The 18,502-nt window shown below is 33.3% G+C and overlaps 1 protein-coding gene across 1 annotated transcript; it reads right to left on the reverse strand.

Moving 5' to 3' along the window:
• Positions 1 to 2,519: 2,519 nt before the first annotated feature.
• Positions 2,520 to 18,221, reverse strand: LOC132716139 (uncharacterized). The gene is made up of 7 exons (XM_060699331.1): positions 18,201 to 18,221; positions 9,662 to 10,565; positions 9,369 to 9,419; positions 6,883 to 7,102; positions 6,373 to 6,491; positions 4,446 to 4,620; positions 2,520 to 3,493 (listed from the first exon to the last, which is right to left on the reverse strand). Exons 2-7 carry the CDS (start codon positions 10,546 to 10,548, stop codon positions 3,230 to 3,232), a joined length of 1,716 nt encoding a protein of 571 aa, XP_060555314.1. The 5' UTR covers positions 10,549 to 10,565; positions 18,201 to 18,221; the 3' UTR covers positions 2,520 to 3,229.
• Between the last annotated feature and the right edge of the window lie 281 nt (positions 18,222 to 18,502).

Here is an 18,502-nt window from a genome sequence, read left to right on the forward strand (position 1 = left end):
AGGTTATTTTATTTTCATTTTGACATCTCTTAAACAATGTTATAGATGTTTTGTTAAGATTATTAAATATACTGTTAGGGACCATTTTATATATGAATCTCATTATATATTTGGAGATTGTTATCTTCTGATTTTATATATCATTTTTATTTCGCAATCTTGTTACCCTAGGCCCTTTTCAATTAATTGTTTTAAATATGAAATTGGTTTCTGTTATGAAATAGATTGATATCTATTTTTGTAGAATGTTGAACAAAAATAATGTGCATTTTCAAATATTGTTATAGTAATTTATTTCAGAATAACTTACATTATGTTATGTGCAAAATGTATTTCTTAGAATTAAGTTTTAATTGACTTTGAAAAAAAGATAAATTTTAAGTTATATTTATTTAAATCTTGCAAGATAAAAGCTTACAAAAATTGATATGATGTACACTTATATGAAAATTATATTGAATTCTATGTTTATTTTGTAAATAATAAGAGTATAATATTTTTGTTTACAAATACTTGCAGTGGTTCAACCTATTTGTTGTAGATTTACACCTAGTTGGAGACTTGTTTCTAATATCATTACTTACACACTTTTATTGTGAGATATTCAATCATTACACCAAACTACCATGTGAACATTGGGTAGTTCTAGGGGCATTAATTACATGTCAGTTCAGCCTGCCCTTCCATACAGCTTTATCAGATTGTACTGTTAGCTGATACTTCCAGTATTTGATATTGAAATGTCTAAATTTACAATGGACTGTTCCAAATTCAAGGCTAGAATAGTTCACAATATAAATTTTATTTAACGCTAAACCTGATGGAACCCAAAAGGGTAAACCTTTGACACCAGTATAGAGCCAGTCAAGTCTGCACATTATTGCAAGTTGACAAGGCTCTATACTGTTGGCTTACCAACTTTAAAATTTTGATTTTAATATCTCCAAAATGGATATTTCTAAAAATAAAAGCTCTACTAGTCCATTTTACAAATTCAGGAGGTAAAGGGTTCAGGTTAAGTCATTATAGAGGAGGAATGCCAGTATTTATTTGACAGAAATTACCAAATCATATCTGTAAAAATTGTGGCCTTAATTTTTCACTGATATCATGTGATAATTTATTACTGAAATGTTTCTAGATGTATTGTTTGTAAATGTGGGAAAATACAAAATAAAATGGTGAACAAACCCGTACATAATTGGTTGTATATTAACCAGGTCCTCGTCCAGCAGATATTTTTTTTTCTCTAAGCAGGTGACTGTACAAGTGACTTTTGAACAATTTTTGTGCACCCCACTTTGGGGAGGCAGGGGGGCATTTAGATTTACCCTTTTTAGTCTGTCCATCCGTCCGTCTGTTCTCATTTTGTGTCGCACATAGCTCAAAAAGTTTTTTACCTAGTCCTGACACTTTACAGGAATGTTGATCAGCATGTGTAGTTGTGCACCTGGGTATTTTCATGTGGATTTATTTAGTATTTTTAGAATTATTGTCCTTGACTAAGTAAAGATTTGCAATTTTCAGCTTGTGTCGCATGTAGCTCAAAAAGTATTTGATCTAGGGCATGTAGGGTCATGAAACTTTACAGGAATGTTGATCAGCATATGTAGTTGTGCACCTGGGTATTTTTGTGTGGATATATTTAGTATTTTAAGAGTTATTGCCCTTGATTTAGTAAAAATTTACAATTTTCCACTTGTGTCACACGTAGCTCAAAAAGTATTTGACATAGGGTCATGAAACTTAACTGGAATTTTGATCAGCATGTGAAGTTGTGCAAGTGGAGTTTTGCTTGTGAATTTATATGTTTTGTCATAGTTATTGCCCTTGACTTGCAATTTTCAATTTGTGTTGTGCGTAGCTCAATGTAGTTAACCTAGAGTCATGAAACTTTACACGACTGTTGGTCAGCATGTGTAGTTGTGCACCTTGGGTTTCGCTTGTGGATTTATGCAGTATTTGTAAAGTTATTGCCTTGACTTAATAAAAACCGTTTCATTATGTTGTGTTTTTTGTTCCTTGAGTGCTTTAGTTAGAATCAACCAACTTTACAGGAATAATGATCAACATCACTGTGCAGCTATGCACCTGGGATTTTTTTATGTGGATTTTTTTCAGTTTTGTTAGAGTTATTGCCCTTGACTTAGTATAAATTTGCAATTTTCAACTTGTTCATGCATAGCTCAAAAATTATTTGACCTGTAGGCCTGAAAGTTTACACTAAGTGTTGGTCAGCATGTGTATTTATGCACCTTGGGGTTCGCTTGTGGATTTATTCAGTATTTGTAAAGTTCTTACCCTTTACTTAGTAAAATTTTTTAGTTTTCAACTTGTGGCATATGTAGCCCAAAAAATATTTGATCTAGTCATAAGATTGACAAAACAGTAGAGTGTGGGGGCACCCATGTCCTATGGACTCATTTCTAGTTAAGACATAAATTAGTCATAATTAATTATTATAATGATGATACTGAAATTGTTCAAACAATTGTAAGTTTAAAAGCAAAATCAAATGGTTGAGGTTCAAAATTCATTTAATCTCTATACATTCATATAATCAACTTTTTTTTAAAGCTTATTAGGTTCCTTCCATTTTCCTGTACCTTACAATTAATTGCCCTTGACAGTCAACAAATACTTCAAGTTTGAATTTAATATCTAACAGTTTTTTAGGAAAAGGCAAATATTCTGAATGATAATTTTTTTATCTTTAACAGTTTTTTTAGGAAAAGGCAAATATTCTGCCTTTTAGAAATGCATTTCAAATTAAATAGAACAAGTAATCCAAATTTAAAGTGATATAACTTTTAAACTTTGACAGTCTTTGGGAAATTGATATTAGCAGACAAAAATAAATAAAATAGGTGCATGACTTGCAAAAATAAAATTTGGGATTATGTGCCCTTCTGATTTGGAGTCATATTTTGATACCCGACATGTATACCAACTTAAACAGATTCACATTGCAAACAGAAACTGCTTTTTCACTTCATAACCAAATAAAGTTCAAAATATGCAAAAACTCCCCACCCCTTTTTGCTCATCAAGGTTTCCAGGTTTCATCATGGCAGTCTGAAGATATATTATTGTTGTCCTCAATCCATTTATCTAGGTTTATCGTAGTAGTCTGAAGAGTTTTCATTATTGTCCTCGAAGCATTTCTCCAGGTTTCATCATGGCAGTCTGAAGATTTATCATTATTGTCCTCAAACTATCATTATTGTCCTCAAAATAGTTTTGAAAAGTTATCATTAGAATCTGACAGTTTTTTACTTTGTTCCTGAAATGATTTGAATGTCTGCCTTAACAATAATAACTCTGGTGAAGGAACATAGTTGGATTTCGTCACACATAAGAACATCTGTGCATTAAATTGTTGTAAAAGTGTACTGACTTCCTTGTTTTCTTCAACAATCTGAACCTCTTTTAAATATGGTATATGCCAAGCTGTATTTGACTCGTGTGCTGTCCATTTATATTCTGGTGGATGCTGGAATATGGGAGTATTTTTGTAACACATGTAATAAATACTGACAAAAGTATAATATTAAAATTAAGCTTCCAGTATGTGACATTGACCTTCATTTTGAAAGTTAAATCATATTCTCACTTTGTGACATTGACCTTCATTTTGAAAGTTAAATCATATTCTCACTTTGTGACATAGACCTTCATTTGAAAGTTAAATCATATTCTCACTTTGTGACATTGACCTTCATTTGAAGATAAAATCATATTCTCTCTACATGGCACTGACCTTGGTTGAAATACTATTTATAAGAAATTTAGGAATTAAAGCACACAGAAGAGTATTCTTTGTAACAAAGCCGGCCATATCTCACTTGAGACCCATTGCTAGAAAAAATAATTATTTCTTCAATGCAGTAGGCATATCATTTCATTATATGCCAGTTTTTAAGTTTTATCTTGCTACTTGGAGTGGCAATGATGAGGATGAAATCCACAACTGGCTGTTTGTGGCGGCAACATTTTTTTATTCCTTCAAATAGTTTGCACTTGAGATCTACTGATCATATAAACATAAAAAACAATCTTAAGAAATGTATATTCTAACAAGATACATCTTAGGCTGGGCCAATTTTAACCCCCAATCCATTACTTTAACAAATTTGCTGTGTTACACATAAAATTTTTCAGGTGGTAAGGTACCGGACTGGAAAATATAAACAGTCAATTTTGATGCCATAAATTGAATAAACTAGTTAAGAAGTCCATAAGAAAACGCTTCACACTAAAAATGAATGTTGTAACATTTGCATTTTTTTAATGGAAGTGATTTTAACTTTTTAAGCTCCAGACACAAGACCAGAAACATGTGAACAGCAGATAATAATGGGCAACCATTGCTCATGAATGTCACATGTGTAGTATGGGCTGAAAGGTGAGCTTTATATTATGTATATACATAGTTAAATACATACCAGAAGTTTGTCTTGAACATGAAACACTCTTCTTTTATCTCTCCATAAATAAAAGTATGGCCTCAATGCTCGATCAGCTTTCATAATATGATCAGAAAAGTCATCATTAGTCACCAGGTAACAGTTCCAGCCGGACAAAAAAGATGCCAGCAGCATGTAAATATCATCATGTGTCCTGCAAAAGTTCAATGAAACTAGAAATATATCTGTAGGTCAGTGATACCCCCCTCATTCCACTGTTTTGACAGTCTACTGTAGGCCATCTTAACAGAAAAAAAGGATTCCAAAATGCCTCCCATAAGTACTGAGGGCAATAATTCTCCCTAACATTGCAACATATACATGTATTATATAAACTCTGGGCAATTAAGTATCAAAGGGGAACATTTCTAAATTTATTATTCTATAAAAGATACTGTTATTAAATTTGAACCTGGTGCAGGGGAACTTTTGACCTTAGGGGCATGATTCATATAACTTTGGTTGAGGTTTAAAAGGCAAAGCTAAATTCCAACATATAAGCTGTAAGCCATATAGTTTTATGTTTCCTTTGTGAAATTTAATATAAACTGAGAGACCCCCAGTGAGGGACCAATTTTGACATAATGGGCAATATTTATATATAGAAGTTTAGACATTCTAGTTTCTTAGAAGATAAGTTTTAAACATGCTATGCTACATATGCTTTACAACATAATGATTTTGTTTTCCTATATAATTCTATCAAAAGCAAGTGACTAACAAGTGGGGACATGTACGACCATGTATGACAATAGACCTGTTTCATATGATTTTTGTACAGAACACAAGGTCACTTAAAACATAATTATCTAAGCTCTTGGTGTCACATACATTACAATGTAACATAACAAAGAAAATTTGAACATTGTTATTTCAGCTCAATTCAGAGCATAGACCTCATTTAGACCATTCTATAAAGTCTGCTTCCTGCAACTAACTAGTGATGTTCTGATTGTCGCAAGTCGCCGATAATCAATTACTGTTATGTAAAGCGACAATAATCGCTTCACAAAAAATCAAAGGGAATTAATTATGACGGTAATTTTCTTTTATGAACACCTCGGCGATCACAAAAAACATATCTCCGAGACAATTTGGAGTTTCTTTTTTGTTTGTTTTGGGTTTTACGTCACATCGACACAGTATAGGTCATATCGCGACGTTCCAGCTTTACTGGTGGAGGAAGACCTCAGGTGCCCTTCCGTGCATTATTTCAGGCACGAACGGGCACCTGAGTAGAACCACCGACGTTCCGTAAGCTTGCTGGATAGCTTCCTCACATGAAAGGATCCAAAGTCCCTGTCGGGATTCGAACCCACAGCGGTGAGGGGCAAGTGGTTTGAAGTCAACGACCTTAACCACTCGGCCACGGACGCCCCCAATTTGGAGTTAAACAGGATCAATACATGATGTAAACAATAGTAATATAATGTGGTGTGAATGTTATTATTTGACATCCATTGAAAAATAAAATCTATTTCGTAAAATTATGACTATATAAAGTTCAAACTGTGTTGAAAAGTGCTAAAATGAAGTTCATGTTACTGAATATAATCAACTGCCTTGGGAAGGAACGTTACTTTCCTATTTCTTTTTAACACGACTTTATTCAAAAAGTTATTGATTATGTCCCATCCGATTGAACCGATGATCGATTGGGACAAATTTCATCCGATTTCTATCACTACAACAAACCAGTACATGCAGTACTGGTGAGGAAACATGGCTGAGACACCAAATAGGTCTCACATTCACAAGCCTATGGTTGAATGGCAAACACCTTAACCACTTGCCAACTTCTACTGATTTGTCTATTTTCACAAAATCATTCTAGCTAACTTATAATCAATCTTTCATAACCTTTCATTTCCATGCATTTCAGTAGTTTCCATACTGAACTACTTACCATTTTTTCAAGATCAAAAATATTCCAAGTTCTTTGTCCAATGTATGCATTTTATTTTTACATATCACCAAGACATGTTTTCCTCTGTTTTTAAGTTTCTTCAGTATAGGATTCAAATGCTAAAACAGAAAAAAAATCTCACAATGTTTTTAAACAAGCAGAGTTTCACATTCCACTTTTTCTAATTTTTAAAGTTAAACATATTAGAGGAAGAATATTGTAGTAAAGAATACTCCTAGAAAATGTCATTCTCTTGCACAAAATATAATTGAAAATTCATATTTGACCTTGACTGACAGTCTAGGTCATACAGTTAAGGTCATACATTTAAATTATTAAATGTTGGTGTTGTTATAAGTGTTGTTTTGTCAAAGTATGAATGAACTCTGTCCATTACAATTCATAATACAAGAGATAATTTGGAATTAAGCCAAACATTTGTTAAAAGTTCTAGATTTTTGACAGATGAAAGGCTATTACATATAGAGATTGAAACTTGCAAGCACTTACAAAAGGTCCTACATTTGCCGCATCAATTACATAATCAAATGGCTGCTCCTGTTTCTTTATAATGCGACGGAGCTTCTGTAATTCATGAGATGTGTTGGATATTGTAAAGTTATTCTCTTTCAACATCTTCGCAAGAACCTCTTGAAACATCTTTATCATGACTGCCTCGTCTATTGCTTCAGTAACAGGAATTATTTCATTACAGAAATAACACATACGTCTGTAAGTCAAGCAATAATAATGACTCATTAATTTAATTAGCCAATCAATATAAAGTTGTATACTTAAGATTTACTTCCAGTAAGGAAATTTAAATGACCCCTTTAAGTAAAAACATGCATATGAGTTTACATTGAGTGTGGAAAAGAAAATAATTATGCATAATGTAGGAGCATAAACTTTTAAAATTGTTAAATATTTTGTAATGTTAAAATAGCAAAGAAGGTGGAACAGGAGTGAAAACACTACCAGATGAGTTTTATATAATAATTTAATATAATAATTTATATATAATTCAAAGACCGACAACCTATTTGATACTAAACTTTGGCAAAATTTATTAATAAACACCAAAAGATATCAATCTTAATGTAGGCACATTCATTTCTTTGAACTACTACTATCTAACTTATAATTGTGACCAATTGATATGCACAGATGGCATTACATTCCGAAAAAGTTTGCGTGAATAATTCTGCATGATTTAGCAATTTGGTAAAAACGTTTCTATATATTATCTTGACTGGCCATTGTTGAATGCCTGAATGCAGAAGATGACAATTTACTTACCTATTATATTACTATTTAAGTTAAATGCTTAATCCATTGTAGGCATGAATTATATTCTGAACTATAAAAGATGGCAGAATAATGCCAAAGTGTAGTTTTGACAAGGGGATCTGCGAATATCTTATTTTTTGAATCTAAAAAAGTGAAAACAAAAAATCCTCGATTGTCAGACCTTGGCAAAATGCTAAAATTTACATTCACAAATATAAATTAGGTGACAAAAATTACAGTATAGTCATGGGGTAGAAATTAAAAATGTCAAATCAACCTGAAAACCCTGAGTTTAAAATTTTGATCTTAATATAGAAGAAAAGAGAGCTTTCAGAATTTAATAAAGATTAAAAGAGAGCTTTCAGAATTTAATAAAGAAGAAAAGAGAGCTTTCAGAATTCAATAAAGATGAAAAGAGAGATTTCAGCATTTAATAAAGATGAAAACTAAGAAAAGAGAGCTTTCAGAATTTAATAAAGATGAAAAGAGAGCTTTCAGGATTTAATAAAGATGAAAAGAGAGCTTTCAGGATTTAATAAAGATGAAAAGAGAGCTTTCAGAATTTAATAAAGAATAAAAGAGAGCTTTCAGAATTTAATAAAGAAGAAAAGAGAGCTTTCAGAATTTAATAAAGATGAAAAGAGAGCTTTCAGAATTTAACAAGAGCACCGCTAGGCGGAGCATTATTTGCCCGAAAGTATTTTTTATTTAGTAAGGATGACCTTGACCTTTTGACCCCCTAAATCAATAGGGGTCTTCTATCCAATATTGACAATCATCCTATGAAGTTTGAACATTGTGGGTCGAATGGAACTAAAGTTATGCTCCGGAAACTGTTTTCAGTTATAAGGTAATAGTGACCTTCACCTTTGACCTTGTGACCCCAAAATCAATACGGGTCTTCTACCATATATGGACAATCATCCTATGAAGTTTGAACATTGTGGGTCGAATGGAGCTTAAGTTATGCTACGGAAACTGTTTTCAGTATCAAGGTAATAGTGACCTTCACTTTGACCTTGTGACCCCAAAATCAATAGGGGTCTTCTACCCAATATGGACAATCATCCTATGAAGTTTGAACATTGTGGGTCGAATGGAACTTAAGTTATGCTCTGGAAACTGTTTTCAGTTTTAAGGTAATAGTGACCTTGACCTTTGACCCCAAAATCAATAGGGGTCTTCTACCTAATATGGACAATCATCCTATGAAGTTTGAACATTGTGGGCCAAATGGAACTTAAGTTATGCTTCGGAAACCAAATTGCTAACGGACGGACAGACGGACACCAGGGGGTATAACATAATATGCCCTTTCGGGCATATAATAAAGATGAAAAGAGAGCTTTCAGAATTTAATAAAAAAGAAAAGAGAGCTTTCAAGATAAGTAAAATCCTTATTCAGCAATAGTCCTGAAATATTTTTACCCATGTAAAGTGTAGATAGACAAGGAAATTGACAGCTATACTTTTCAGTGTACAAACAGGATTATCCCTGTTTTCACAAGAATGGCTCAAGTTAAAACATTTACATGAAACTATGTGTTTCCTCCTCACAATACTAGGCTGTTAAAGATTCAGCATCTTAATTCTGCCATTAAAACACAATTTTCTGTGTGGGTTAGTAGCTGAAAAATAAAGTTTATGCTTAAATGATCTTATACACAATTTTAATTTAATTAAAACCAAATTCTGCCTATATTTACCTTTTTGCCTGAATTCTTGATGGTTTTGCATTTTCACAATGTGCCCACTCACTGCAAAAAAAGAGTTAAAAAATAAATTGTTATGAAGAAAACAAGTACAAGACAGTATTATGTAAATATATTCTAAAGCTACAGGAATGTAATGATAAACGTAAAAGTAAGGACATCAGAGTAGTATAATTATCTTGGAAGTTTCAAAAAATGACAACACACTTATCCTCTAATAAAGACCCAAATTCAAATTTGTTTGAGGAAAGAAAAATAACATTTAAAGTTAAGTGGAAATTATGTACCTATTACAGTATGTCTCTAACTGGTTTGCTAGATCTTCTTCCAAAGGTAACTCTTCTAGTTTCAGTATCTCAAATAGTAGATCAGCAGGAATCACACCATCCTTCCAACATTCAAAAAATGTTCGTGAAAATGTTTGCATTTCAGGTATGTGCTGCTTTCTCAACAAAGGGAGGTATTTATTGAATACTTCACAGAATGTCTTGTAATCCTGGCGTTTTAAAGATGTTTTAAAAATCTGAACTAATGTCTTAATTGCAAAACCAGGTATCTCAGAGTCCATGCATACATAATCTAAATAATCAACTGCCAAAGTATATTTCTTTGTTTTGGAAATACCAAATGCAACTTTAGATCCAATTACTTCAAAATACACTGGATCATAGGTATTCTTTATTTTTTCCAACACCTCAAATACAAGATCATCATATTTTCCTGCACAATTGACAATTAATTCAACCATTGTTGATATGTTTGGTTCTCTTTTAGACTTTATAAAATTATAGTATGAGACACTTAAATCAGGTTTACGGCTCAATGATTTCATGATAGAATAATCAATGTAACTAGCAAACCCTGCAGATTCTTCTAAAATGTCTTGTTCAAGCTTTTCCCATTCAGCAAATGTCATTGTAAAATCATTTTCTTCACTGTTAACTTTTTCATTAAAGGCAATAAACTTCTGGTTTGGTGGAGTTTTGGATTTAGCTATATCCTCTCTTCTATTTGATGTAGATATTGCTCTGGATGCACCAGGAATTGATTTAAAGTGCATTAATGGGAACAATAAGCATTTAGAATGGTCATTGAAGAGTCTTAAACCATTAGCAGTTAGTAATTTCTGTACTAAAGTGTTTCTTGCAAACTTTAGAATAAACATAACCATCATCGATGCGAGCAGGATACCTAAAACAAAACAAACACAAAACTGTTATAAAAATTGCAATCTTAAATTATCATTTTACATATAAAACTGAAGAAATTGATATTCTGGTCTATGTTTTAGTCATACTCATATACATTTGTATATGCACATATGAACTATATTAATTTTACAAGATATTGCTCATGACAAATACCTCTTCAAGTATACTAGATAATTTTTAATTAGACACTACACCATGCAGATTTGGAGGTAGGCTTTTCTTCATTGTTTGTTAATATATTGTAAATAATAGAGGTAAAGTGTTTACATAGTAATATAGGTTTAAAATAACATGGTATCAAGGGGAGGTGGGGAATAGGTTTGTCATAGATTAATTCTGTTCTGTCTTTTAAAAAGTATTTGATGCTTCTAATGAACCCTTCAAATTGTAAGACAAGAGGGCCATGATGGCCCTGGATCGCTCCCCTGACCCATCAACCGCATCCAAGCAATGTCTTAGACAAGTATCCTGGCCAAGTTTGATGACAATTGAGTCAAAAATGTGACCTCTATTGTGTTAAAAAGGTTTTGGGCAATGTGACCTAATTTTTGACTGGAGACAACCCATATTCAAACTTGACCTAGAAATCACCAAAACCTTCCTGACAAATTTCCAGAACATTTGGATCAAAACTGCAGCCACTACAGTGTTTAAAGATTTTTCTATTTTTAGCTCCTGTGACCTAGTTTTTGACTGGAGATGATCCATCTTCGAACTTGACCTAAAAACCATCAAAACAATCTTTCTGACAAATTTTCAGAATATTTGTATTAAAACTGCAGCCACTAAAGTGTTAACAAGCTTTTTCTATTTTAGCTCCTGTGACCTAGTTTTTGACCGGAGATGACTCATCTTCGAACTTGACCTAGAAATCATCAAAACAACCTTCCTGACAAATTTCCAGAATATTTGGACCAAAACTGCAGCCAGTAGAGTGTTAACAAGCTTTTTTCTATTTTTAGCTCCTGTGACCTAGTTTTTGACCAGATATAACCCATCTTCGAACTTGACCTAGAAATCATCAAAACAACCTTCCTGACAAATTTCCAGAATATTTGGATCAAAACTGCAGCCACTAAAGTGTTAACAATTTTTTTTTCTATTTTTAGCTCCTGTGACCTAGTTTTTGAACGGAGATGACCCATCTTTACACTTGACCTAGAAATCATCAAAACAATCTTCCTGACAAATTTCCAGAATATCTTGATCAAAACTGCAGCCACTAGAGTGTTAACAAACTTTTCCCATTTTTAGCTCCTGTGACCTAGTTATTAACCAGAGATGACCCATCTTCAAACTTGATCTAGAAATCATCAAAACAACCTTCCTGACAAATTTCAAGAATATTTGGATCAAAACTGCAGCCACTAGAGTGTTAACAAGATTTTTCTATTCTTAGCTCCTGTGACCTAGTTTTTGACCGGAATGATCCATCTTCGAACTTGACCTAGAAATCATCACAACAATCTTTCTGACAAATTTCCAGAATATTTGTATTAAAACTGCAGCCACTAGTGTTAACAAGCTTTTTCTATTTTTAGCTCCTGTGACCTAGTTTTTGACCAGAGATGACTCATCTTTGAACTTGACCTAGAAATCATCAAAACAATCTTCATGACAAATTTCCAGAATATTTGAATCAAAACTGCAGCCAGTAGAGTGTTAACAAGCTTTTTTCTATTTTTAGCTCCTGTGACCTAGTTTTTGACCAGATATAACCCATCTTCGAACTTGACCTAGAAATCATCAAAACAACCTTCCTGACAAATTTCCAGAATATTTGGATCAAAACTGCAGCCACTAAAGTGTTAACAATTTTTTTTTCTATTTTTAGCTCCTGTGACCTAGTTTTTGAACGGAGATGACCCATCTTTACACTTGACCTAGAAATCATCAAAACAATCTTCCTGACAAATTTCCAGAATATCTTGATCAAAACTGCAGCCACTAGAGTGTTAACAAACTTTTCCCATTTTTAGCTCCTGTGACCTAGTTATTAACCAGAGATGACCCATCTTCAAACTTGATCTAGAAATCATCAAAAACAACCTTCCTGACAAATTTCAAGAATATTTGGATCAAAACTGCAGCCACTAGAGTGTTAACAAGATTTTTCTATTCTTAGCTCCTGTGACCTAGTTTTTGACCGGAATGATCCATCTTCGAACTTGACCTAGAAATCATCACAACAATCCTTCTGACAAATTTCCAGAATATTTGTATTAAAACTGCAGCCACTAGTGTTAACAAGCTTTTTCTATTTTTAGCTCCTGTGACCTAGTTTTTGAACGGAGATGACCCATATTCAAACTTGACCTAGAAATCATCAAAACAATCTTCCTGATCAACTTCCAAGATATTTGAATCAAAACTGCAGTCACTAGAGTATTAAGAAGATTTTTCTATTTTTAGCTCCTGTGACCTTGTTTATGACCAGATATGACCCATATTCGAACTTGATCTAGAAATCATCAAAACAACCTTCCTGACAAATTTCCAGAATATTTGGATCAAAACTGCAGCCACTAAAGTGTTAACAATTTTTTTTCTATTTTTAGCTCCTGTGACCTAGTTTTTGAACGGAGATGACCCATCTTTACACATGACCTAGAAATCATCAAAACAATCTTCCTGACAAATTTCCAGAATATCTTGATCAAAACTGCAGCCACTAGAGTGTTAACAAACTTTTCCCATTTTTAGCTCCTGTGACCTAGTTATTAACCAGAGATGACTCATCTTCAAACTTGATCTAGAAATCATCAAAACAACCTTCCTGACAAATTTCAAGAATATTTGGATCAAAACTGCAGCCACTAGAGTGTTAACAAGATTTTTCTATTCTTAGCTCCTGTGACCTAGTTTTTGACTGGAGATGACCCATCTTCAAACTTGACCTAGAAATCATCAAAACAACCTTCCTGACAAATTTCCAGAATATTTTGATCAAAACTGCAGCCACTATGGTGTTAACAATTTTTTTTTCTATTTTTAGCTCCTGTGACCTAGTTTTTGAACGGAGATGACCCATCTTTACACTCCAGCAAAAAGGTGAATGTATTAAAATATAATCAATGCCGTTAAATGAAACTTTATAAGATAAATACAAGGTAGTCTAACTAGACAAAACTTTTTTGATGTATTAGGTTAAGACGTGAATATATTAACATTACGCGAGGGGTAGTTGCCTAAGTTATATACTAAAGTATAGGATACTGTATGTAAGTTTCGACCATATATTTTTATGTTTTAAATTTTTGAGTCAGTGCACAGCCATTGTATAAAGTGTACAAAACCTATTTTAAGTGTTTATTTTAAAAGTGGCCCTAATAAGTGGCCGTGAAACGGTGCTATTGAGAAGTTTATTTATTTATTTATTTTGTAATTTTATTGCCATGTAATTTTAATTGAATAATTTCTTAAATAGGCTGTGCACTAGACTATTTTTACCATACAGTCTCATGGTTATTTTCAAAATTGGGAGGTGCTGGCTACAGATTACCCATAATGTCAAAAAAGACTCCATATTGTATATATCCCCTTGCCCCGTGTTATTTATTATCTATCTTTTTTTATTCCTGTATATATAAACTAGTATCCTTAATACTAGTAAACGTGAACCCGTGCCCCCATATGGAGCAATACGTTTATCATGGGTTCACTCAGGCATGAGATTTTCTTAAATATGTTACAAAAAGACTATCTCATCACATTATGGGTAACCAAGTTATTATTATTAGCCATATCTGGGACTTAGATTTTTTCTTATTCTTCTATGAATTGTTTAAGTAATAGAAGATTAATTATTATGTGTGATATCTAGATGCATAATAATTTATAGACCATGAGACAGTGATAAATAGATAAGGCCGTTTCCATCACATTTTAATTATTATATTTGTTTTAATTTAGAAATAAAGTTGGTAAAAACTCGTATACATTGGAATGCAACGGGCACCCACAAAATTTCTATCCAGTCCGCGCGACAAACTTGTCGAAATAGGTCAACACACAAACTTGCACAAACTTCAAGAAAATCGGATTGACCTCCTTATTTAGAAAGAAGAAATTTTAGACCAATGAGGACAAAGGAGGCAATCTTCTCTAAACCAATCAAAATTAACTTTGTAAAGCGGGTGTTCGGTAGAACTTACAAAATTTACAAAATTAAAATAAACTCTGCTAATTACAAACATGTAATTAATCATATGCATCCCAATGTATACGGTTTATAACATTTAAATAGAAACCAACATAAATAACAGACAGCCCACAATGAAATGGTCAGAAAACGTTCCTGACATGCCTTCTCGCACATAAGTATGCGAACTCTACAATTATAGGTAAATTTCTAAAATTTTTTAGTTATATTAAATATTAATTAGTCCTGTTATAAAAGACGGTAACCTATATAAACGTCTTGGCCGATATTAAATTAAGTGCTTTTAATTATTAAATTTTAGATTTCTCGAACTTAGTATGGGATTGCCCCATCTTACTCCCATGGCAGAGGTTGTACGTAGAGACTACCCTGTCATTGGGGATATGGTATGCACATAAACACATGTACGGATATAACAATTAGTAATTAAACATCAGCTCCCCCTTTTTAAAAGGTTATAAATGAAGTATATGCTCGCCCATATGGTCTCTTTCCAGTGGCGAGGGTAAACAAACACAAACACACCACTAGAGTGTTAACAAGCTTTTTCTATTTTTAGCTCCTGTGACCTAGTTTTTGAACGGAGATGACCCATCTTTAAACTTGACCTAGAAATTATCAAAACAACCTTCCTGACAAATTTCCAGAATATTTGGATCAAAACTGCAGCCACTAGAGTGTTAACAAGCTTTTTCTATTTTTAGTTCCTGTGATCTAGTTTTTGACTTGAGATAACCCATCTTCGAACTCAATCTGTATTTCATTGAGACAAATATATAATAGACAAAGTTTGACAATGATCCAATCAAAACTGTGACTGCTAGACTGTTGACGACAAACGACGAACAAGAATTTGTAACAGAGTTACCATCGTCCCCCACCTCGGGAAGTTTTAAATGAAGCATAAAATTGTGCTATTTCAAAAATTAAGGTATTGATCTCAAAACTTTCAGTCCAGTTTTTTTGATCAATGCTAGATCTGCAAATGCAACAATAAATTCATTAAAGAAATAAAATGAAACACAGAATTTAAAAATCTTTAATGTTAAGCTTTGACCTCTAAGTGTGACCTTGACCTTGGAGGTAGGGGTGCAGGTGTTGTGCATGACATATGTTCTTATTATTGTAACTTTTTGTGCCAAGTATTTTCAAAATCCCTTGAACTATGAAGAAGTTATAGATCAGACACAAAATATACCCTATAACAGAGTATGTTAATCTTTGACCTCAAAGTGTGACCTTGGAGGTAGGGACCCATTTTCACGACTGACATATCATCTTATTATTGTTATTATTTGTGCAAAGTATTTTTAAAATCCCTTGATCTATGAAAAAGTTATGGACTGGACACAAAATATACCCTATAACAGACTATGTAAATTTTGATCTCTAAGTGTGACCTTGACCTTGGAGGTAGGGACACAGGTGTTATGCATAACATACCATCTTATCATTGTGACTATTTGTGCCAAGTATTTTCAAAATCCCTTGATCAATGAAGAAGTTATGGTCGGAACACAAAATATACCATATATCAGACTCTGTTTACCTTTGCCCTCTAAGTGTCAGAGCAACAGATAAGCTTTAAAATTGAATTGGGTATTACTCCATCATTTCCTTTGGAATAGGGTATTAGCTCAATTTAATTGGGTATTCCAAAACTCGATAACCTATGATTTCAAGATTAATTGGGTATTCAATTATGAAGATATGAATTTTATGGTTTCAATATCAATAAAATTTAAACTTTTTTAAAAAGAAAATAGGATTAACAATTTACTAGAACTTTTCACAATTGTTTTATCTTTTATATAAAATGCCCATGTTATATTTCATAATATTTTTAACAAGTTCGTTTTCTGACTGATTTTTGATTTACGACTGTTTTGTTTAAAATCATTTTCCTTTTTGTACGACGCCATATTGCTTTCAATGCATCTATCTACTTATTGACGGTCTCCGCAAAATCAACGGTCTCTGCCGGTCTGTAAAGACCGTTGACCTGAGTAGACAAATCGACGGTCTCATGCTTTATTGATATGGCTTAGTCGGTCTTTGGAGACCGGGGACCGTCGAAGACCGAAGACCGTTGATTAGTTAGCATTGATTCGGGAATATTCGAATAGCATGCATATCGATATAATTTGTCCAAAACTACGAGCGTACGACAGATTAATTGGCGGTGATGAAAATGACAATACGCACGGGTTTTTAAGACAATTGCGTATTTTATTTTTTTTAATGGGTTTTGATACGCATTCTTAAAAAATCATTTGCGTATTTTATAAAATTAATTGCGTAAATACGCAAATACGCACCTTATCTGTTGCTCTGAAGTGTGACCTTGACCTTGGAGGTAGGGAGGCAAGTGTTGTACTTGACATATCATCTTATTATTGTGAATTTGTGCCACGTTATTTCAAAATCCCTTGAACTATGAAGAATTTCTAGATCGGACACAAAATATACCCTGTAACAGACTATGTTAATTTTTGACCTCTAAGTGTGACCTTGACCTTGGAGGTAGGGATGCAGGTGTTGCTCATGACACATTGTCTTATTATAGTGACTATTTGTAACAAGTATTTTTAAAATCCTTTGATCTTTGAAAAAGTTATGGACCAGACACAAAATATACCCTGTAACAGACTATGTTAATCTTTGACCTCCACATGTGACCTTGAACTTGGAGGTAGGTGACCGGTTGTTGGGCATGACACATTGTCTCATTATTGTGAACAAATGTGGCAAGTATTTACAAAATACCTTCAAAGATAAGAAAGTTATGGACCGGACACAACATATAAACTCAAATAGACAATGTTGACCTTGAATGAGCAAGTGCGACCTTGACCCTGGAGGTGGGGGTCTGGTTGTTGCGCATGACACATTGTCTTATTGTAACAAATATTTGTGCCAAGTTATTTTAAATTCCTTTGATAAATGACAAAGTTATGGACCAGATACGAAAGTCTAATGGACGGACAGACGGATGGAGCCTATTTCTATATCCCCTTTTTCTTAGAAAAGGCCAGGGACAATTAATTGAAAAAGGGGGCCGAGTTGTGACAAGTGCCGAGCTGACTCTGGGGCCGATTAAAAAAAGAAATGGGGTCTCTAATCTACATATGAAATTTCTTTCACTTAATATTATGTTAAACATGCTGAAATAAGTGGGTCGAATCATCACTTATCTTGGATGAATCATAAGATAGGAAATCATCGTGCATTTACGGTTCAGTAAGTGAATCAAAATTTATGGGGCGAATTGAAGGTGGGCCGAATCGTTATATTTACCACTAGCGAATGGGGAAATCGTTCCACGCTCAAAGGCAAATAGAGGAACTATTTGCAGCAAAACGTTGCAACCGTACCAATGCTCAACTGCTATATTTCTATCACTAGAAAACTTAAAACTTCATTGTGAAACTGAAAGTGCAGCATGCAGTGCACCTGAGAATTGTTGTTGTTGTTGTGATGAATTACGGACATTTCGGACCACGGACGTTTCGGACCAGACATTTCGGACCATAATTTTGGGTCATTTTGGGACATATCGGACCATGCGATGGTCATTTCGGACCATGATGGGGACACTTCGGACCAGAACATATATTCCTTTTTATATAAAATTATTTGTTATTTCAGGATGTATTTACAATATTTGACATTTTTTATAGTTTATGATATTCAAAATGCATGCAGTTAAGACCTGTCCGACGCGATTTTAACATTTTCTAATAAGCTTATATTAC

The sequence above is a fragment of the Ruditapes philippinarum genome, unplaced genomic scaffold (genome assembly GCF_026571515.1).
Source record: "Ruditapes philippinarum isolate M1 unplaced genomic scaffold, ASM2657151v2 ctg128_1_1_1_1, whole genome shotgun sequence".
Taxonomy (NCBI): Eukaryota; Metazoa; Mollusca; class Bivalvia; order Venerida; family Veneridae; genus Ruditapes; species Ruditapes philippinarum.